The sequence below is a fragment of the Amphiura filiformis genome, chromosome 14 (assembly GCF_039555335.1).
Source record: "Amphiura filiformis chromosome 14, Afil_fr2py, whole genome shotgun sequence".
NCBI classification, from domain to species: Eukaryota; Metazoa; Echinodermata; class Ophiuroidea; order Amphilepidida; family Amphiuridae; genus Amphiura; species Amphiura filiformis.
In genome coordinates this window covers 64,547,707-64,571,546 of record NC_092641.1, presented here as the reverse complement: position 1 = coordinate 64,571,546, position 23,840 = coordinate 64,547,707, and the positions used below count along the sequence as shown (strand labels likewise).

At 36.8% G+C, this 23,840-nt stretch overlaps 1 protein-coding gene across 1 annotated transcript; it reads right to left on the bottom strand.

Annotated features, from left to right (window-relative positions):
• Positions 1-970: 970 nt before the first annotated feature.
• Positions 971-5,916, bottom strand: LOC140169118 (uncharacterized). The gene is made up of 2 exons (XM_072192380.1): positions 5,812-5,916; positions 971-2,389 (listed from the first exon to the last, which is right to left on the bottom strand). The coding sequence occupies exons 1-2, from the start codon at positions 5,895-5,897 to the stop codon at positions 1,033-1,035; spliced, it is 1,443 nt and encodes a 480-aa protein (XP_072048481.1). The 5' UTR covers positions 5,898-5,916; the 3' UTR covers positions 971-1,032.
• Positions 5,917-23,840: the final 17,924 nt, after the last annotated feature.

The following is a 23,840-nucleotide window of genomic DNA, read 5'->3' as shown; positions in this document are numbered from 1 at the left end:
TTTAAACTATGCAACAAATACACAAACATACATCCCGACGTGCACACCTACCTAAACACATGATAAAAACTTGGCACATCCCACGGCTACACAAACAGACACATTTTGCTCATAAATAAATTGTTATATCTGCTTCAGATAAAATAATATAATCCTAAAGTTGTGATTGCTCAAAAGAATAAAGTTGCCCATTTATCACTATTAAACTTATCTTAGTTATTAATGATTTGTCATTCATTTCCCACCTTATGGGATATAATAAGTTTATTAGATTGACGAATCCAATCCTACGTTATTCTACAGTTATTCAGTATTGCATGAAGGTGTTTTTTAAGAATATCTTATTATTTTGACCAACGTCCATATTGTCCTTTAAAATTTAAAAGAATCGTTTTCCTGTCCAACAATTTCATCCTAAGGAGGCCAAAGGGTTGTTTTTCAAACCAGACATCATACTAAATTATAATTGTAATCATCGTATACATGCGAATCCCAGATACTGGTCCTAATATCACGACTACATAAGGCCATGTAGTTATGACAACCAATCCATACTGTTACTCTTTTATCAATAATGACTTCAAACAGACATCTTACTAAATAATCACATGCATATAAACACGTTCGAAGGAACACACGTAGCCTCAAAATCGTGACTTTTATTGCATCGTAGAATCAGTGTCATTAAAATGATTCACGACTGGTATGTTTCGTGAGTAATATCAATTTACTATACATGGACCCTTCGAAAAGTTAAGTCCAGTAAAAAAGGGTATTCGTTACTTGCGAACGGTCACTTGACTTACAAAAGGGTTACAATTTAGTAAAATACACCCCAGTTAATATCAGGGTATGTCTAATACAATGTAATTGTTTTTTCTAAAATTTACGAATTGCCATTACAGTAGTAAGTATTGTAATTTATCGTTTTTACTTGCATAGTAATCTACTTATGACTTCATTAGCGTTCCAAAGAGTCATTTTGGTTATGACGTATTCCTATTTCAGAGGGCATTTTAACATTTAACAACATCAACGTTTAAATATCCTTTCAAAAGATTTCTTGTTAAACAGTTTATTTTGTTTTTTATGCTTGAATTCTTCTTTTTCAATTGCCTCAATCTCAGCTGATTGAATGATCGGAAATGTACCTCTGTTATAGAGTTGAGCAACATATTGACCCCAAAGCTTGACATGATTTATTCTTGGCAAGGTTTCTAGCATACTGAATACTCGGCGAAGCCATTGACATTCCGACTCTCGGGATGGTCCCCGCCGGTATTGTACTTCCAGTATTTCTAATGTATGATTATGACATAAAGACATCAAACTTTTTCCAGAATATAGTCCCTCTTTAATTAGTTGTAATGATTTCAATTTCATAGCATGAATACCAATAAGAGTTACTACATGTGATGTGACGGAAGGTGTGACTAGTTCAAGCTTCTGTAGGTTCTCCAACCCAGATGTCATCTTCTCAAATGCTTCTTCTGAAAACGTTACATGTATCAATGATAATTCCAGCAGATTCTCCCACTCTCCAATGCAGCCTAGAAAAGTAGATAAATTGTTACTTGGAGAATTATGAACAATTCTAAGGCTAGTCAGTGTTCTTAAATTCCCAATGGAATTAGTGAGAATATTGTCAAATTCTGATGGGTCGTCTGTATAATGACAACAGCCACAGCGAGACAACCGGCCACGATAGCAGCCACAGGAAAACAATTCAATTTCTCGCAAACTAAGTATTTTAACTAAATTCTGCATGCATGTCGAAGTAATTTCAAAATTGCTTAGAAATATGCTTCGTAGTTCAATACAATCACTTGCAACAGATGATAATATACGTTCATTGAGCTTGGCATTTTGGCAATATTGGGCTTTCCCCGCTGCCCAGAAATAGTTAGCGTATGATTCATGACAGTACGAGTTGATCTCAAACAGGCCTAATCGTTTCAGTTTGACAGGGATATATAGCCTTTTATTTATGACGTCATCAATATCAATGCAGGCATCCATTTTTTTCCAGGTGAGTGACGGGCTTGAATAAAATGTAATTATATTAGGACAGGTTCTTCGAAGGAATTCCACAATTTCACCGCTCGTTACAGTCAGGTAAATCTCCCGCAATGCAACGCCAGCAAATATACCCAGGAAGGATAAGACATCGCGTGGATTTCTCGAGAATTCCCATCTCTTGACAACATCACTTTGAAGTTCCCAGTCTATAAAACTATCGCGAAATGTAAGAACATTTTGGCCTGGTTCTGCTACGTATCGGTTCCAAAATGTCCTATAATTCGCTGTGATCACAGGACCTTTGTCACGGAAATCAATGACTTTCCAGGCGTAAGTGTCTCTGACGATACGGTTCCATTTCTTACACACTCTGGAAAAAATGAATGATATAACGAACGGAAACATTTTCTTATTTCATTTCACAGAAATAGAGTGTTTAATATGCATCCAACATGGCACTTTTCGATACACTCTAAATTAGAAAGACTTAAAATTTAAATCTTAAGTCTTAAAGCCTTTTTTGCGCGGGCTTGGATACATTTTTCTCTAACACCGCGAAACCATTTAAATCTTTTGAAGGATTCAAACTTCACACCAATCAGATTATCATGATACGTGCACGTGAACCAATCCGACTCTTCAAGACGCCATCTTTCTTTTTGATTTGTGCGGTGGAGAGAAGTACGTCGAAGTAGGACATGGAGAAATTCTTGGCCGAAAATGGCTTCAATGCCAGTATTCTCGACATACAGCCTGTCTCAAAAAAAGTTGTGCAAGTAAAAAGCGCCCTCTTTTGGCAATTAGAAATCACCGTTGTGACATGATGTTTACATTAACGTCAAGAGCGTAGTCTTAGCTCTCAAATGCCGTTTGTTCTGTTCAATTTGCTTGTTTTAATCTCGAGATATGTTTATTTAACAACGAAAGGGCAAAATCACAATTGTGCCACTTTTACTAGGAAGAGTTGATACATCTAATGCACTCCGCCTTCGAGGCTCGTGCATTGGACGCATCATCCACATCAACATCAGCGCGCGTGCATTATTTTGTCTAATTTCTCTCCCAACAATATAAACCTATAAGGTCCGTATGCACAAAAGCGTTAGACCGGATCTAAAGTTAGACCTGGTCTAAGTAGAATTTAGTACCATGAGAAAGGACATTTTCCTTTACATTTGCTTGAGTTATTTTGTATTATTTTAAAATCTTTAGAATATGCTAGCTACTCTAGGAAGGAAATAAGAGTAAAGGACCATTCCTGATGGAACTTTTAAATTCCAGTTAGACCAGATTTAACTTTAGACCCTGTCTAACTCTTTTGTGTATACCATGTATACGGACCTAGTGCAATATTTGCTTGTCTTTTAACATGTCTTGAGTGACTAAGAGAACAGTATTTACCATGAAAAAATCATTGACGTGCACATGTATTTAAATTTACAGCATAATGTGAAATATTGATTCTTTTAATCTGTAGAAAAAGAGAATCATTATTCCTGCATCATGATAAAATAGTAAAAACGTGTAAATATAAATGTGTATCGTGTAATTGATGCATTCGTTTGATTTCACGAAGGAACCCTTGATAAGCTTGATGCTATCACTTTACATGTAAAGCCCTCTTCCCTAGTAAAAGTGGCACAAATGTGATTTTACCCTTTCGTTGTTAACTAAACATATCTCGAGATTAAAACAAGCAAATTGAACAAAACAAACGGCATTTGAGAGCTACGACTACGCCCTTGACGTTGATGTAAGCATCTTGTCACAACGGTATTCTCTAATTGCCAAAGAGGGCGCTTTTCACTTGCACAATTTTTTTTTGAGACAGGCTGTATTAAAAGGTATGAATTTAGTTTAGTATGCATCCTAGAACATCGTGAACAATTTTCACGGTGAAAACTTGTAGACTTTTACTAGAATTTGTGGGGTTTTTTCTGTTCGGATTCCGGGTCGGATTTACTGCGTGAGTGAGTGACTGCCTGCCTGTAGCATGTGCACCCGGCATTTACAGATGTCTGTGTGGGTCGAAACTAATGTAACGTAACGTAAGGTGAATTTGTTTTTGTTGTATAGCATGTATAGCACAATTTTGACCATGTTTGAAAAAGAGAAGATTGTGAAAGAGTGATTAGGCTACTCAATTTACTACTAAATTCAGATCCAAAAGACTTACTTTCAAAACTTTCAGAGACTGTAGTTAGGGACCAATCAATATAGGATTAAAATAAGTCTTTACAAAAATAACTTTCAGATTTAAAGTTAAAATCTACAAAGAGCAAATGTTAACACTTTAAAGAAAGTTTTATTTTTTAAATCCCCGTGGGGCAGAAATTTATAAAACTTTGCAAAGACTTATTTAGTCCTATATTGATTGGTCCCTATTTCTTGTTTCTTTGTTGCTTTCCAGGTGCACTGTTTTCGGTCTGCTTGTTAAGTTGATACTCTAAGCTCCAAGCACCCTGTGAAGCAGGCAGACCGTGACGGGTCAGCACCTCAATAACTGGGGACTGCCCAGCTTTAGGTGGGCGGTAGCTGACTCTTCTCTATGAAAGCGAGGCATGGGCACTATATGTACATCAGGAACAGAGACTGAATCTTTCCACATGCGCTACCTCAGACGTATCCTAGGCTTCACATGGCAGGACCATATCACCAACAAAGCCGTCTTGGAAAAAGCTGGCATCTTAAGCATGTTTGCACTCCTGTCACAAAGACGTACGCTTGAGATGGCTTGGACAAGTCAGTCGAATGGATGATGGTAGAATCCCAAAAGACCTGCTGTATGGCCAGCTAGAAATCGGCTCCATATCTGTTGGAAGACCAGCCCTGCGCTTCAAGGACGTCTGCAAGCGAGACATGAAACATCAACCCATCAAACTGGGAAAGCATGGCTGCAGATCACAATAGCTGGAAAGATACCGTCAAGACTGGAGCATGTGTTGGAAACCAGAAGAAGGTCCAGCAGTGGGAAGAGAGAAGAGAGCGAAGACGGCATGGCTCAGTGTCAGCTCCGCCATCGCAAGAAGTTGTTTTCACTTGCAGCAAATGTAAGAGGATTTGCCGTTCAAGAATTGGACTGCATAGTCACAGCAGGCGATGCAGCCAAACACCAGAGTGACTTAGGGCACAAAATTCCATTGTCTCCCGAGACAGATGGATGCCATGATGATTGGCCCCTAACTACAGTCTCTGAAAGTTTTGAAAGTAATTATTTTGGATTTGAATTTAAATCCCTGAAAACATAAACTGATACATGATGAGTCAAATAAATAAGGGTAACGTCCCGGGGGTAACGTTTATTTAATTTTGTTCTCAAATGAAAGTACAAGCTTGTTTATTTTACCACATAGCAACACAGAAACTGTACCATGCAAACAGTCCTATCGAAGGTAGATAAGGCTGTAACAAACAACTATCATTTCAGAGGTAAATAGCAACATACGCTGTACCACCCATACTCATGTACTATCAGAGTTAGAAAGCAACACACACTGAACCACGCGTACCCCTCAGAGGTAGATGTCAACACACAGTGTATCATGCATGCCGTCTTTAGAGGTATACCATCACACACTATACAACGCATACTGTTAGTCATAAATGATTAGTTAGGACATACACTATTGGAAAGCGAAAGTGCAATGTTTGATTACAGAGATATGAACAGGAATACTTGTATTTCAACAATAGTCAAGCCCTGCTATAACAAACTTGACTTTATACACTCAGTGCGTGTATACACATATTAGACACGTATTATTTATTAATATTTCTAAGAGAAAGTTGTACCTCATTGCCATAAGCTTATCATACAGCGATAACAAATTAACAATGATGAGCAGCTCGTCGATGTTAAGCATGTCAATATCCGCCATCGTAATCCAAGATTTATCTAGATCTGATAAGAATATATAATTCAAACGTATGCTTGGTTTGTTTTCGTGTTATGTACATGGATGTATGTTTAGGAAATAATGAAAATATTAAAATTAACTTGATAGCCAAACATAATATTATCGTACATATTTTGGTACATATTTTGGTACATATAGGTTACTTCATGCTACGTTCTAAAATAGACTGATAATTATTGTTACCTAATACAAATACTGCATTAGAATGGGGGAATTAAAATTGAAACTGTCAATACCGTTTGGGTTTATAAACGGTCCCTTATCTAACACACTAGACATGCAGTAGCGAAACCTGTAAACTGTCAATATCGTGTGGGTTTATAAACGGTCCCTTATCTAACACACTAGACATGCAGTAGCGAAACCTGTCTTTAAACTGTCAATACCGTGTGGGTTTATAAACGGTCGCTTAAAACACACTAGACATGCAGTAGCGAAACCTGTCTTTAAACTGTCAATATCATGTGGGTTTATAAACGGTCCCTTATCTAACACACTAGGCATGCAGTAGTGATTTTTAAAATACACAGAAATTAGTTAAAAATACAAATACTGCACATGAAAAACGTCTATGCTATCTTACATAATAGACACACGTAAACATGTAGCTTGTTTACGTTTGTCATGCATGTATTGCATGTATGCTAAGGAAACTATTGTACGTTAATCTATTACCATATAATTGCATTAATATTATTTACGTCAAAGCATGCTGCTTTTTAAAATACACACATATTATTTACCTTACAAATACTGCACATGAATCACGTGGACACACGTAAACACGGAGCTTGAAACTGTCATAGCAGTGTGTGTAGTATCATCTGATATGTAAAATGTCCGACAGCTCGATGCGTAAAACGGTGGCGGTATATAACCCCGGGTATACAGGGTGCTCCCCCCCCCCAAAAAATCAACTCTTGAAGATATGCTCTTTGAACGAAATGTATCCGTTTTTTCACTCTTCAAAGATTGAAAAGGAGTACACGAACCATACATGAATATCAAGAATTCTTCAACGATATAAAATAACAAACTTTATTAGCATTAAAATTTTTCTTATTCTAGCAGACTTTTAGAAACACTTGCTGAATCGCGATCACTGCTGTAGTTCTATATAGGGTATATGCTATATCATAACACACACCCCGCCACGTGTGCTATCAGGATCGGGGGTATATAGCAAACCAGTACATGTAAACATTGTAAACTTCTATCATCAGGGGTAGATAGCAACACACAGTGTACTTTCCATTTGCTGCAGGTTAGTCATAAATAGGTTAGTTTATTTGATCGAGAGATCGGAAAAGCAATATACATAATTATATTTCAATAATAGTCAAGTCCTGCAATAACACACATCACACACAGTATGTGTACACACATTAAAGCATGCATTATTTATTTATATATTATTAATTAGAGCAACATACACACTATGGCTTGCACGCAACAACATACTTTGGAAACTGGGAATTGGTGAACCGTCCGTATATGCCACCACTCGACCTACCTGAAGTTGAATAAATGACCAAGCTCTACTTCCCTACATAGTACCAGGATCCTATGACCAGCCTAACCTCCCGGGGGGTCACTCTCACACAAAAGTGCCTCCCACCCGCGTCCGAACACCTCTGAAATGCACCCTTAATGGCAGATTTTCACATAACCAAATTGCAACCCTTAATGGCGAAACACATGCAAAATCCTACCCTAAATGGCGTAGCACATGCAAAAACCATACCCTAAATGGCGTCAACTTGGAAATATCTATATTGATACCCTAAGTGGCGTAAACAGGGAAATGAGCTAATTTGATACCCAAGGTGTCTTTTTGATGTTGCAGACATACAGAAGCAAACATGCACAAAAGTAGCAAGAATCAATTAAAAAGTGGTGATCATGATCAAATTAGTGCAGACTCACTCAAACAATAATATTACTAACCCTAAACGTCTAAGGATTTGGCTGAAAAAGGACCCCTGAATGGCGATGCCTTCTAAAAAAGTACCCCTTTTTCAAAAAAACGTCGACGCCGCTGTGTGGTGAAAAACATACCCTTTTAGACGCTTTTCTTGGACACGGGTGCGTAGCAAGTCAAGTAGTGAGTGACCCCCGGGCCTAACCTCTAATGGAACCTGCACACATCAAGATGTTCCAGTAGTACAAGTCCTGCCCTGCAGATCCATGGCAAATGGTTTGCTTGGTAATGGCTTGGCACGTTGGTTTCAAAACCTTATATCGACAGTTCCTGGTCTGAAACAAGGTAGCAGCTACTACTGTAATGTGATTCCCTGATGTCAACAGTTGCTGCACTGGAGAGGGAGGGTTCCCGGGGACAAAGCGTTCAACCCACCACCGCCCGTCCCAAGTCGGGGGCAGTGCAGCAGAATGTTAGATTGATTGAACAGGATTTATAATATGCCTACCTGGGCTTGATACAGCAAACAACAACTTGCTTCATCTGTACACGTCCTTAAAAAAACGTCGATTGCAGATCAAGCCAGGAAGAAGCCACTCCACGGCTATGGACCCGTTTGTCTGTCTGTTTGTATCGTTCCAGTCTTTAGTTATTATTATAATTATTATTATTATGTTATATTAAAAATAAGCTATTTGGTAAATTTTGTTAGCTCGCTTGGCCTTATATGCAGATTATTACTAATTTGCATTTCATTGTTCTTGCTCTGCAGAACTATACACCATTTACCATGTTAATTTATCGTTGCATTAAATATCTTGGTGTAGATTTAATTTACCAAAAATTGCATTAAATATATAGTTACCTGCTATGTAAGTTATAACTTAGCTCATTATATGTTGCAAGTGCACGTGCAATCATGTGCTTATGCTTTCACCCGGGCTAAATACATTTTTGTTATTATTGTACCGTAATACTTATGCCATGCCTGAACTGTTTTATATTATAATGGGATTTTACAACCCTTTTACACCTACTGTGTAGGTTTGGTTGTTATTTTCACCATCATTACTCATTGATTTATAATTGAAAGCTTAGCTCTTGTGATAATAAGTTTATACCTAACCCACAAGGCATATATCTTGCTATTGTATTTATTATTTTGTTTATCATAATTATTTAATACTAACTTTTGTAAAGGGTGCCACATCAACACGCTCTGCGTTCAGTGGCATCCTCATCATTTCACCATATTATACGATGTTTGTAAAAGCTTTTTTTTATATTGTATTTATTTAATGGATGAATTTGATGAAATAAAACTGAACTGAACTGAACTGAACTGAATTTCACTCAGTTATTTATAAGAAAATGTGTTACGTCATTGCTAATAATGCACCAAAACAAATGGCACCCATTAAATCATAAAGGAAAATCAGGTCGAATATAGTTACACCAAATATACCTTATTCATTGCATATTAAGAAACGTGTGACATTTTTCTTCAAAAGTAATGCTCATGATAGTTATGTTTAGAGCTGAAAAAAGCGTCGCGCTGTTTTAAGGGGGTACTACACCCCTGTGGTAAATTTGTGACTATTTTTGCATTTTTCTCAAAAAATAATAATACACTGGTAACAAAAGTTGTGTATTTTATTGGGGCAAGGAATCCAAATACTACACTGAAATTTCAGTGACTCAAGACAATCGGTTCAGTATAATATGATCGGAAATGATGTACATCCTAGTGGTACCTTATTTCTTATCATAAATAACACACCGCTTGTCTGAAATTCCAGTGTAGTAATTGGATTCCTTGCCCCTATCATATACATAACTTTTGTTACCAGTGTGTTATTAGTTTTGAGAAAAATGCAAAATAGACACAAATTTATCGAGTGGTGTACCCCCTTAATGCATGGATATAAACACTCAAAGCAAAGTTCTGATGTTGCTAGACTAAAATGTAAATGCAAGAAAAAACTGTGGTATCTAAATTATGTATATAAAAACGTGTTTTTCAGAGAGCATTCAATTTCGCCAATGTTCAATTTCGCCAATGTTTTAATGAACATAGGAGACCGTACAGCATCATATTAGCTCTCAAACTATATTCACATCGAGTCTCCGGGACATTTTGTTGACTTGGTTAAAGTCCGCATACTCGACAAAGACAGTAGGTGGTTCCAACGTGGAGTAAAAAGAAGCAGTTCACATCAAAGCCAACCAACCATCTCTCAACAAAGACGGGGCCGGTTCAAACTTTCAGGAGTCTACGAGTCTGTTATCAGGTCAAAGGTCAAGAAAATCGAGATCTGATACAGTCACTCACTCGTTGATGGAGTACCATCTGAAAATTCCGAGCTAGGAATTATTTCTTTGAGTTTGGGTCAAAAGTTTAAATCAAAATCAAAATCAAAATCGAAAAATACTTGACATGCAAACGTATGTGTACGTATTCGTGTTATACCTATGGACTACATTATAGCGTCACATGTCATCGCGTCATGACTACAAACAGTTTATTATGGAAAAAAGAGACCAATTTAAACAGAGTTAAAAATTACATCAACGCCAATAGGAGTCGACACTCAAACAATACAGTAGGCCAGGCCTATTCATGTGTTTTGTTAAAGAAACCCGACTGCTATGAACTCATGTGCAACTTTTTAAAACGGCATCTTTCCTTACACAACTAACCATTGAACGCAATCATGTGTGACGCTATAAATTGGTCCATAGGAGGTAACACAAATAGGGATATACATATCCTTACATTTTTACATTTCGTGAAATATTTTTTCAACGTATTTTACTTTATTTTTAAACTTAAACCATACCTATATATATACAGTATGCACCCATATTTTGTCTACTAAATACACCTGAAAGCCTCCGAAATACATCCACATGTCTTCATAATATACCCAAATGTCTACTATTGAAATTGAATTGAAAAAAATAGTTTGCGTCTGACATTAGGACAAAGGCGCAGCATGATTAGTTGTTGACCTCCGCAGAACGGCATTTTTGGTCTGGTACGTCATACGCAAACTAGTCTTTTTAATTCGGTCTCAAATCCTAAATACATCCAAATGTATTCCTAATACACCCAAATATCTTCTAAATAAACCTAGAAATAAATCTATTGCGATTTCCGTGTACTAATGAATACCAAATTACTAATACACCATACATAATTATACAACTCGGAAAACTCCGAGCAAAATACCTTACACGCATAATGTAGTTTTACCTTATATTTACAACAAGGTTTTTATCAAAAGTGCCACCATTCTGTCTTGTTAATCTTAAAGGAGTATTTCGTGATCCTAGCATCCTCTTTTTATGACATTTTTCAGTACATATCCACGAAAAAAGTATATTCCCAAAATTTCAGTTGATTCCAATTTTGCGTTTGCGAGTTATGTATGATTATGTGTATTACACTGCTCCATAGACAATACGTTGTAATTTCGCGATATCTTTGCTAAACGAATTAATCTGCAAGAAATATTTTGTACATAAACATTATGTAGCCAGAGTATTCCAGTGATATAAAAATCTCAACTTTTTTTGAGAAAAGTGCAGGGGATGAGGCTGTGGATCACGACATGCCCCTTTGACTTTACTATTTACAATTTAATGTAGTAATAATACCTAATCCACAGTAATTCTATTTTGTCAATACTTTATTTTCAAAGACTTTATTTACAAAGACTTCTCTCTAAGTAATACACATTTACGTTAACGTGTCCATATCAGGGTATTATCAATTGCATATTCTGCAATGTCTGAAATATAATTTAGGAAATTCCCAGTTATTTATCGTAAACTCTCGAGTTTACGTGAATGGTGAATTCAATTATCACGTCCGGTATAGCGTTTTATAGCACTTTAATGATAAAATGGTTGTTAATAGTCTTCAAAGTGAAGCTAGGGATTACCCCCGTCCTCAAAAACCTCAATTTTAGCCGATTGAATGATCGAAAATTTACCTTCATTATAGAGTGTGGCCAAATTAGCGCCCCAAAGCTTCACAAGCTAGGGATTACCCCCGTCCTCAAAAACCTCAATTGTAGCCGATTGAATGATCGAAAATTTACCTTCATTATAGAGTGTGGCCAAATTAGCGCCCCAAAGCTTCACATGTTTTATTTTAGACAAGGTTACCAGCATACTAAATACCGCACGAATCCATTGATATTCAGTCTCTAGAGACTTCCCCTCCTGCCATCTGAAATGGACTTCCAGTATTTCTAATGTGGGATGATGGCGTAATGTCATCAAACTTTTACCAGAATAACGTCCACGTCCTAATTGCAATGATTCCATTTTCATACATTTGTTCCCAATAAGAGATATTATATGTGACGTAACAGACCCCCCTTTTAACTCAAATTTACTTAGATTAAGCAACCCAGATATCATCTTTTCAAACGCTTCTTTCGAAAACCTGACATTTATCAAGGATAATTCCCGCAGGAATGTCCACTCTCCATTGCAGCTAAAACCTAACAAACTACATAAATCTGGTGTTATCCATGAAAGGTTATACACTCTTAGGCGAGTCAGTGTTTTTGAAACTCCGATTGAATTGAGCAGAATATAACTAAATTCTGATGAATATCTTTTTATGTCGTATTCGGATGAGTATTTAAACGCCAAATCACAGCAAGACAATTCAATCTCTCGCAAACTAGATATGTTTAGTAAATGCTGCATCCCTGACAAAGTTAGGGTTAAACACATGCAGAGACATATGCTTTGCAATTCAGAACATTCACTAGCTACACACGATAATATTCGTTCACTCAGCTTAGCTTGCTGGTCCCAATGAGTGCATTTGATCCCAGTCAGACCAAGCCGTTTCAGTTTGAGTGGGAGATATAGCTGCTTCTTAATGTCGTCATCAATATCAATACAAAAATCGTGTTTCTTTTGCCCTTTCTTTTTCCCGGAAAGTACAGTCTGTCTCCGACATATTCTAAACAATTTTAGCCCTTCTATATATTCACGATTATAGTAGTACTGATAGTCCCTGTTGAAATCAAACGTAACTATATTAGGACAGGATTTTCTAAGAAAGTCCATAATTTCACCACTCATAACATTCAGGTAAATCTCCTGCAATGAAATGCCAGCATATAAGCGAAGAAATGATATAACATTGGCTGGATCCATCGGGAATTTCCATTTCTTCAAGCTCACACGACGACTAGAAATAAGCACATTTTGGCCAGGTTCTGTTACATAGCGTTGATAACAGTGATCATACTCATCTACATGTGCAGGATCTTTGTCACGGAAATCGATGACTTTCCAGGCGTGAGTGTCTCTGATGATATGGAACCACTTCTTGCATACCCTGGGAAAATGAATAATGTATAAACGAAATGATAAAAACAATGTTATTATTTATTTCTCATTTTTATTTCAAACACTAATCTAAATCCCAATATTTGCAACCTGTAACAACCAAATTGTGGGATAGGCTTTTACGACGGGGATTCAAGCTTATCATACATCAACAACAAATTAAAAATGATGAACAGCTCGTCGATGGTGAGTATATCAATATCCGCCATAGCGATGCCAGTAATGATAGTATATTGCTGCAACTTACACAGTACCCCACAAGAGAGCTGACTCAAGAGCAGTGTGCATACACATAATACATACGTCATTTATGCATATCGCATTAGAAAATATTTTACCTCATTGCCATTAGCTTATCATACATCGATAACAAATTGAAAATAATGAGCAGCTCGTCGATGGTGAGTATATCAATCTCCGCCATAGCGATGCCAGTAATGATAGTAGATCTGAAAAGAAAGGAATGGAAACATATGTATGGAGGGTAAGATGTATGCTAATGAAAGTATTAAATAATATCAACATAAAAATATTTTTATGCATGCCATCTTCGTCAATTTACTTTCTAAAAGGTTCTACAATATACAGATGATTATTTTTACCTTACAAAATTCACCTGTGAGGTCAAATTTGGGCAAAAATGCTCATTTTTGGAGAAGATTACAAAAACGTGTTGTTTTTTTTCGATTTTTTTCGGACCACGTAAGAAACAAAATTATTGAGTGAAATTCGCAGGGAGCGCGGTGGCCGAGCAAAACGGTGGTTTTAATAGGAAGTTTCTGCCTCAATCAAAAACGAAGATCCAGGTAGGTATGCCAAGAAGGTATGACCCCCGGTGTGGTGAAAGAAAACAAGGTATAATGAAAGACACAGATAAAAAGACTAGTTTACGTCTGACGTCTGACGTCACTGTCAATCAAATTCTCTACGATCCTTGATTGGCTAATAGCGCGTATAAGGAAGGTCGATTCATCTGGCTGGTGCCGATCGGAGAAAAGGGATAGCAGTGAATTGTGAAAAATTACTTACTCCTACAAGGCAAAAGGCAACTTTTCTAGGCACTGTTGACATGGTGCCTTCGCCAAAGAAAGTTTCCTACTATTAAGACCTAACTTTTGAGATGGTTTGTATGTTTGAAGGTGCAAAATTAACAATAAGGCGCCCGGTTTTACCGCCGTGTTCAGCAACTCATATCATCACGACACTTGTAAACAAACCGTGGTCGGAGTTTGATTGACAGATGACGTCAGACGCAAACTAGTCTTTTTATCTTTGTCTTTCATTATAAAGAATGTAATATATATATATATATATTTGTACCCGGGATGGCACTCATCATAGGACCCGGGTCAATATTCATATTGGTCTTTTTCTCATCTCAAAAAACAAAAAGATATGACCCAGAGTTGTGTCAAATGAGAGAGAAAAAAAGTTAAAAAAATAATCCTCATAATACTCGAGTCAGTATTGTAACTTCCGGTTTTTTAGGACACTTTGCCCTTTGACCTATCTGGACAATTCAGAAAAATTCGGGTTTTGTGCGTACAAAATATAATTTAAAACGTGTTACTAGAATAAAAACAAACTTAAAAAACATTATTATTAAATAAATTAATTATTTAAATATTTTTAATGATAACATTATGACAATAATAAATAAATTATTAATAATTACAGCAATTTTCCCGATAGGTCAAAGGACAAAGTGTCCTAAAACTGCACAAACTGTCCCACAATGCATTGCAAACTTCCAATGCCGATTGGGCTTATTAATATTTGGGTCCTTTTCATATCCCAAAATGCCACGAAGGTTTCCCCTGAATGAAAGAGAACAAAGTACAGAATATAATAAAAAACAGTTTCCGCACCGGGTGCCCCGGGGCTAAAGCTGCACATGGTTCAGCTATGGTGGGGTAACCGCTCTATTCAGAATAAGTACACTACAAATTCATTTTTAATTCACTCAGATACTTCAACTACAATACAATACTCGTTAATCATAGCAATATTCTCTCAACCACACTACAAAACTTCCTAAGATGCTATATTCGGTATCATGGCCCAATAACCTAGAATTCACTCTCACAAAACATAATAACTATATTTAAAGGAAGTATCCGGCAATCACAACATTATGCCATGTATGTAAGAAAAATAATTATCAAGCACAAATCACATGGTTTTATTGAATACAAACTCATATTGGTAATAAAAGTGAATAAAAACATCCCTGTCTCAACACGCAATATTCAAAATACTCGGGCGCCGAAATTGTCTAGTGCAAAGACGACCAAGTATACATTGAAGGCGGACGATTGAGCACAAATAACCATGATGTCATTACACCAGATAATCGGCGCCCGGGAATTGTGAATTTATCGAGTTTTGAGAAACGGCTGTTTTTATTTTTATTTTTATTGTGAATATGAGTGAATCGTGTTGCTTATTATTTATTCCCTTGAATTGTCTTTTAAACGCCACCTCTTAATATTCCAGCTTATCGTTTTTTCTTTTTTTGTAGACAGCTGTCTTTATTAAAAGTTTCTTAATACATAGTACTACCACTTAATCAGTGAAGTTTTAGGATCTTTGCCTTAATATACATAAACATGCATTTAATTTATTAACATTAATGACATAGGCATTAAAAGAGAGTTATAAGATGATTGACAACAAGCAACACTCTGAATAACTTTATCCTCGTTTTCTTTTCTCTTTACCCACCACATCTCATGTTATGCTTATTCCCTCTTTCCCTACCCGTCTTTCATAATATTTTACTTATTTCATTTCACTGTTCATTGCGACCTCTTTTTTTCCTATTTCTGAAAAGTTGATCAAAAATATTTTGGTATATAAAGAAACCTTGAATCGTTAGCTGTTAGTAGTATATAAAACGAAACACAAATTCAATCGGCGCACAACTGTTGCTCGTTTTAAACAATGAACCCGTTTTTCACTCTGTCCATGGAGGAGATTTACACTTCAAAGATTGGAAATGAGTACACGTACCATCAATGAATATCAAACATTCCTCAATGATAAATTTATAAAATAATTTATTTATCGCACCGATGGGCTAATGCGCTCATTAATTTGTGGGTGTGAGACAAGACTTCTTTAGCCATACTTGCAATTATTTTTTTGTGTGTGGTTATTTATGCCATTTTTCTTTTTTACGTTTATAGCTCTCTTACTTTGTTGTTTCTCAAGTTGTTTTCTTTTTTTATTTACAACATAATACATTATTCTTTTTGGGATAAAAGGTAGCACTGGGTTCTATTTGGTGCTTCTGAAGTGAGTTTACTGTGTTGCTCTGCCCTCTGGTTGCCTCCTTGGCGAATACAGGTTTCAGAAATCAAGTGGTGTGGGGTCTGGTCGGGACCAGACCTCACACTTTGCCGGCAAATCCAAAAAAAAAACCCATCCCAACCACTCTGTTTCCTATCCCTGGACAAAGTGAAAAACGGGTATTTTTAAAAAAAAAGAGAATAGCTACAAAAGTTGTAGGCCGATTGAAATAATTGTTTTGGTTTATTATAGCCAACGATGTAAGGTTTCTTTAAATATCAAAATATATTTGATCAATGTTTTGAAAATAGAAGAAAAAATGGCGCAATTAGGGTTCTGTGTGTTTTGGTGTAGGGGTGTTTTTGACACCCTGTATTTGTCTTCTTTTGTGTTCTATGTGTTTGAGATATTTAATAGATAAATTTTGTTGTTCTCATTGTAAGGGTGCGTGGCCATTTAACCCGCAATAATAATAGTAATAATAATAATAATAATAATAATAATAATAATAATAATAATAATAATAATACTAATAATAATAATAATAATAATAATAATAATAATAATAATAACAATAATAACAATAATACAAAATACTACTAATAAAAACTATCTTGGCCGATTAACTGGGGATTCAACGTCTTATTAAGAAATTAATTCAAATTTTATATGATATAAACTTGGTTGATTCCAATTTGGAGTTAGTTGGGACATTTGAAACATTTGGGACAGATTTGAAAAACAAAATCATTTAAAAGATCGTACATTGCGTTTTAAAGACGTATTATACTTAATCTGTTTTAATCCATATTTTCAAAATAGTGAATAATCCAATGGAATGATTTTATACGAATAACCTCAACAGCAACTGATGACGCATGAAAAGTATACATGTATAATTATGTTCTATTGAAGCTGTTTTCTCTCATAATACAGTTAATTCATTTGCTGAGCAGAACATGCTCAGTGAGGTTTATTAAACAAACTCTTTAGGCCACCGGCCCATGGAGAAATAACAAAATTATACAGTGTTGTCCTTGGAGGACTTTATACAAAATGCAATATACAAGAATTTGGCTAAATTAGCTGAGATGTTTACATTTGTGAAAAGAGAGTATAATTTATTGCGGTTTGGACTTTGCCAGAAGTGCGATGGCAAGAGGGTTTCTCTTTGAGCCTTATAGGCAGGACAAACGAGACAAAAATGAAATTCATCCTCAAGATCGTTTAAATCACACATCTGGCAAAGTCCATTTATTTGGTCTTTACATCTTTTGTTAAAATTCAAATTATGAGAGGATGTCCTTAAGAGTGTAATACATCGCCTGTGTTTGAAAACAGTTAATTCAATTGCTAGTGAATTTAAATATGCTAGCTTTTTAATGGGCATGTAAGTAGCAATTTAATGATAAACTCATCATTTATAGTATTGCAAACTCCAGTATTGCAAAGAACTATATTTAATCACCTACAACAGAATAATCACGTTTTTCGAATGATTTCATTTCAATAGAGAATGAATATTTAACATTATGATTCAACGTTTGATATTCCCTATTGGATTAATTAACTGTATAAATTAACAAAAAGCCAGACTGTGTGGTGCTTGTGTTCATCAAGAAATAACAGTGTAATATTTTTGGTTAATTATCTTTTCTTGTGAAGTATCTTGTGCTCAAAAACACATGGAAAACATCCTGTGACTCCAGCATAGTATAGTATTATAGGAAGCGGGGATTCTGAGTCACACATCACCTCGATTGGTTTTTTTTCTGCTTAGTTCTTTTGAATGTATGCAGGGGTGTGTGTTTATATGTAGGGGTGTGCATGCGCGTATTTTTTGGGGGGGGCTTTGGGGGCGCCAGCCCCCCGGGGTAAAAGCAGGGGGTGGCCAAAATGAAAGGGCGGCGGAAGAAGAAGGGGCGGCAAAAACAGGGGCGGCAAAACGAAGGGGTGGCAAAAAGAGTGAGTAAATAAAAAAGGGCGGACAATTTGATAAAGCATAAAAAATTTAGAAAAAATGGTACTATACATGATAAGGTCACTTATGGATCATGAGTCACGAAACTCAAAAGTTAAGAGGTCAACGGCCACGAGGTCACTTCTGGGTCAAATGGTCAACCGGAAGTAAAGGTAAAGGTAAAGGTAAAGGAGACGATCCTGTATAAACAGTGATCGGAGTGCCCATCTCTCTTTCATTGGCGATTAGGCCAGACTCCTCCATATAATGCTGCTATAGGGGGATCGCTACAGCGAGTCTGTTACCTTCCCAGCATTTAAGAATGCCGGTACCCATTTAAACACCTGGGTGGAGAGGAGTAATCGAGATAAAGTGCCTTACTCAAGGACACAACACGATGGCGTTGCCGGGGCTCGAACCCGCAACCTTCCGATTATGAGTCAGTGCCCGATCCGCTAGGCCATCTTGCTCCACAAACCGGAAGTGGACTACCGGAAGTGGTCGACAGTCAACAGGACTGGCCGCCATTTTGAGTCGGGAATTTGAATGTTTTACTACCTTTAATATTTAGGGGCATTTATACGTTTCACAACTGTTTGGAGTAACCATTTATTTTTGTGCAGGTATTATTATCAATTGATGGGCTCGCTGACTCCACACTATGCAGTTAGGAAGAGATCAATAATACTTCATTCGTTACCTATTGACATCGACATTGGTCGAGGTCCAATGACATTTAACCCAACAATCATTCGTAACGACGCTCAACGATGTTTGGGATACGTTGAATTGGACGGGTGAATATCAAGAGTATTGGTCATAATAAATCAAAGTTTGCAACTTACCGAAAAAGCTCTGTGGTATAATAGTTATAAATCCTGTTACGTATATTCCACGGTAATAATATACTTATTATATGCCAGAGTACAATCCACATAACCCTTCATAGTCCCGGTAAAAATAGCGAATATGCCAAATGTATTGGCGTCCCGAGTGAACCGAATTTGAGAGAGTCTTTGTAGTTTTAGAGAAAACGATAGAATAGGAGTTCAACAATACAAATCTGTTCAGAAAATGTTCCGAATCGAATGTGCATGGGTGATAGGCTCTCAGAACAATATCATGGCCGGAACTGGTGAGGAGGGATGATTCGGCTGAAATTCTGGATGGCGCTGTTCATGGGTTCGTATCTCTCAAGTTTGTCTTAATAAAAAAAAATGCTATAGGAGGGATGGTCAGTATGTTTAAAAAAAAAATCAAATAAAAATAAAAATTTAATCTTATCTAAGACATTGTTTCCATCAAAATATTACAAATATTGTTAGATCATGTACAAGGGGTAGAAAAAAACCTTTGTTTTCTTGTATTGTCATGTGCTTTTCAATTGGACGTATATTTAGTGATGTGCCCCAGCCCTTCAAAGACTCATTTTTATAGGCTATGGACATGATTAATACATGATTTAAGTACCAAAAAGTTGAGATTTTTGTCTGAAACCGATGTATGCAAAGGAAAAACGTCCCGTTTCCCGTTGCGTACCATCCATGTGCGCCGGATACTTGCGAATGCAACAGTAATGCCTTTGAAATTTGAAATGGCGCCCATTTTGAAAATGGCCCCACCGAAGTTCATCGCTACGGTTTCCATGTGGTCACATGTAATATATCACTCAGAAGGGTCCAAGGAACAAAATGATCCCCTTCGTGGATGATATGGGGTGGGTGCATGGGGGCCTTATCCAGCTCATGGACTAAAACTTTCCACACGCGCTGGAAAGGTGGGGGACGGGAGGATTGGGTCATAACAAAGTATGGGTATATCATTTCCATAGTTCAATAGGGTTAACACTAAGACAACCTAGAAGTTGATGCGCACTACAAACACACTGAGCTCTTTGTTCTGGGATTTCCGGGGACAGTGGGATTTTGACGGTTACTGCAAAGTCTGCCATGAATCAGTGGTGGCCGTTTTCCTTTATTTTTTATATCGAAGACAACAGTTACCACCGTCTACTTCAATTAATGTTTTAAATATGACAAATAAAAATTTACCAGCGTGTGAAACTTAAAGGTAAACGTCTCCTTCTTTTTTTTAATTTGATTGCTTTTTCATCCTCGCCAAAATATACACCAAAGCATTTTACTTGAATGTTCTTCTGGCCATTGTACACCTAGTGTTTTATCAGTACGTTTGTTCTGATCTTCTGTTGTCAGTTTCTTTGTTATAATTCCTGTCTTTACAAAATCAAAATTTAAACATCCATTGAAAAGACTTTTTCTTGTTTTGTGTATCTTCTCTACATGCAAGCCTTGAAATAAGCGGACTAGAACCATGAGCAATTTGTTTTTGAACATTGCTTCTGGTTCATTGGGATTTAGCAAGAATCAGGAGCATTTCTGAAGGGAAAGGAGCAATTTCCAAATAGTAAATTCGTTTCTGCATATACAATACAGCATACCAGCACTACTGCATTAAGTGCAAAACTGTAACCAGGAGCAATTGTTTTAGAAAATTGCTCCAATTTCAAGTGAATTTTACAAGGGCCAGGATCGAGCAGTTGGGGACTTTACGAGGGCAAATTTGCTCCCTGCGACCGCTTATATCAAGGCTTGTTTACATGGTGGCTCAATTGCTTCAATCTCAGCCAAATGAATGACCGGAAATGTTCCTTTATCATAGAGTTTGGCGACATTTTTACCCCAAATCTTGACACGTTTTATTTTAGGGAGGGTTTCTATGGTACTAAATACTGTGTGAAGCCATTGCCATTCCGACTCTGCAGGCAGTGTATCTCCCCTCAAACATCCAAGTCTGTAAGCATGGTAAGGCCAGTCCTGGACTTCCAATATTTCTAATGTGGGATGATAAGATAGTGACACCAAACTTTTACTAGAATACATTCCATCTCTTAGTAACAATGAGTCCAGTTTCCTACATTCATTCCCAACAAGAGTAACTATACGTGATGTAATAGAATACCCTTGTAACTCAAGTCTTTTCAGATTCAGCAAACCAGGAATCGTCTTTTCAAATGCATCTTCTGAAAACGCTACATGTATCAGTGCTAATTCTCGCAGGTGTTCCCAGTCTCCAATGCAGCCCAGAAACGTAGACAAATCATGTGAATTGATCTCATCAATTCTGAGGCGAGTCAGTGTTCTTAATGACCCAATCGAATTAGTCAAAACATCGTCAAATTCTGATGAGTGGTGGTGTGTATAGTCGGTACAGTAGGGACAGGAAGACATTTCAATATCTCGCAAACTAGGTATTTGAACTAAATGTTGTATGCTTGTTGAAGTCAATTCGAAATTGCAGAGACATATGCTTTGTAATTCAGAACAATCATTAGCAACACATGATAATAGTAGTTCATTGGACTTGACATTCTGTTGATATCGTCGAGGTTGAATTTGCCGCAGTCCCAATCGTTTCAGTTTAATTGGGAGGTATAGCTTTTTCTTTATGTTATTATCAATATCAATGCACGCACTGTAAGCATAGCACCTGCTAAAGTCAAACGTAATTATACTTGGACAGTTTCTTCGAAGGAACTCCATAATTTCATCACTCACCACCGTTAGGTAAATTTCCCGCAACGCAACGCCAGCAAATAGACCTAGGAATGATAGGACATCACTTGGATTCCTTGGGAATTCCCATCTCTTGACACCACGACGATACTAATCTAATTGCTCGCGAAATTGTACCATATTTTGGCCAGGTTCTACAACATATTTCTTATAAGATAGTCCATTGTCATCGTCGTCAATTGTGATGACAGGACCGTTGTCACGGAATCTGACGATTTGGTACCATTTCTTGCACACCCTGGGAAAATTGAATGATGTAACAAACGGATTAAAAAAACTGGTTGTAATATTCTCTCTTATTTCATTTTAACTGAAGAAAAAAAGACGTGTGGAATAAATCCAAGTATGGTATGCAGCATCCTGCAAAAAACACTTTTCAATAATAGTTCGTTTGATCTTATTGATGGTATAGTTGGAGTAAATTATAATTCTGTTCAACTGGACTTACTTGGTTTTTTTTGGACTTACTTGTAGTTTTTGATGGCTACAGTATCACGTCATATCCATGACGCATCATCAGGCCGACTGATCTTGAATTGGCTCTGTATTCTTGACATGTGACGTCACAATAAGGATAATGACGTTATTGTGTGCTCGACAAAAAACATAGGTAGTATGAAAGAGGGGTGAAAGAAACAATATGTGTTTGCAGGGAGGAACAAACTATTATTCGCGGAGGGGGACTACGCCACAACTTGTCCAAGATTTACGAACCAACCATCAGGAAAATTCCTCCACGACTCCCGTGTAACGTCACTTCTACTGTAGCCATCAAAAACAGTAATTCCAGTTGAACAGAATTATAATTTAGTCCAACTATTTTAACTACCTGGATGGTTGATAATATTCATAAATACTTGTTGATGGCACATAAAATGCAAATGACTCAGAAAACATAACTGACACATTATGGGTAAATAAAGTAGTGTAACCTTTAATTAACAAAAACCAAATTTACTTAAGAATTATAACATTTTTGAAGTAGTAGTTCACGCAATGGATGCGAATGATTTAGTTATTAGACCTGTATGATAAACATTCATTTAGCAACTTTCAAGGTTATATTTGGCAATTTAAAAGAAATTGTTCTGAATCATGTCATAGCTGTTGACTTGTTGGTTTCAAAATATGTATTGTGACATTTTCCGGACCGTTTCAATGTTGAGTAGTAGATACTGGTCTGTAAATATGGTAAATATTGATATTTACCAATACCACCAGGAAACTTTACGAGGGCAAATGTGCTCCCTGTGACCGCTTATATCAAGGCTTCTTTACAGGGTGGCTCAATTGCTTCAATCTCAGCCAAATGAATGACCGGAAATGTTCCTTTATCATAGAGTTTGGCGACATTTTTACCCCAAATCTTGACACGTTTTATTTTAGGGAGGGTTTCTATGGCACCAAATACTGTTTGAAGCCATTGCCATTCCGACTCTACAGGCAGTGTATCTCCCCTCAAACATCCAAGTCTGTAAGCAGTGCGGTCCGACTGCCTGATCAGGAAGTACTGCCGAATCAGGCAGCATGTTGCCGAGTTAGGCAACACAAGCTTTGGTAACCCTTCCGAATTCGACAGACTAAGGACTAAATTGTTCATGGTGATTTTATAAAAGATCGGGGAAATTTTACTTTGACACACATGAGCTACAAATATCAATGCTAATTCACGCAGGTGTTCCCAGTCTCCAATGCAGCCCAGAAACGTAGACAAATCATGTGAATTGATCTCATCAATCCTGAGGCGAGTCAGTGTTCTT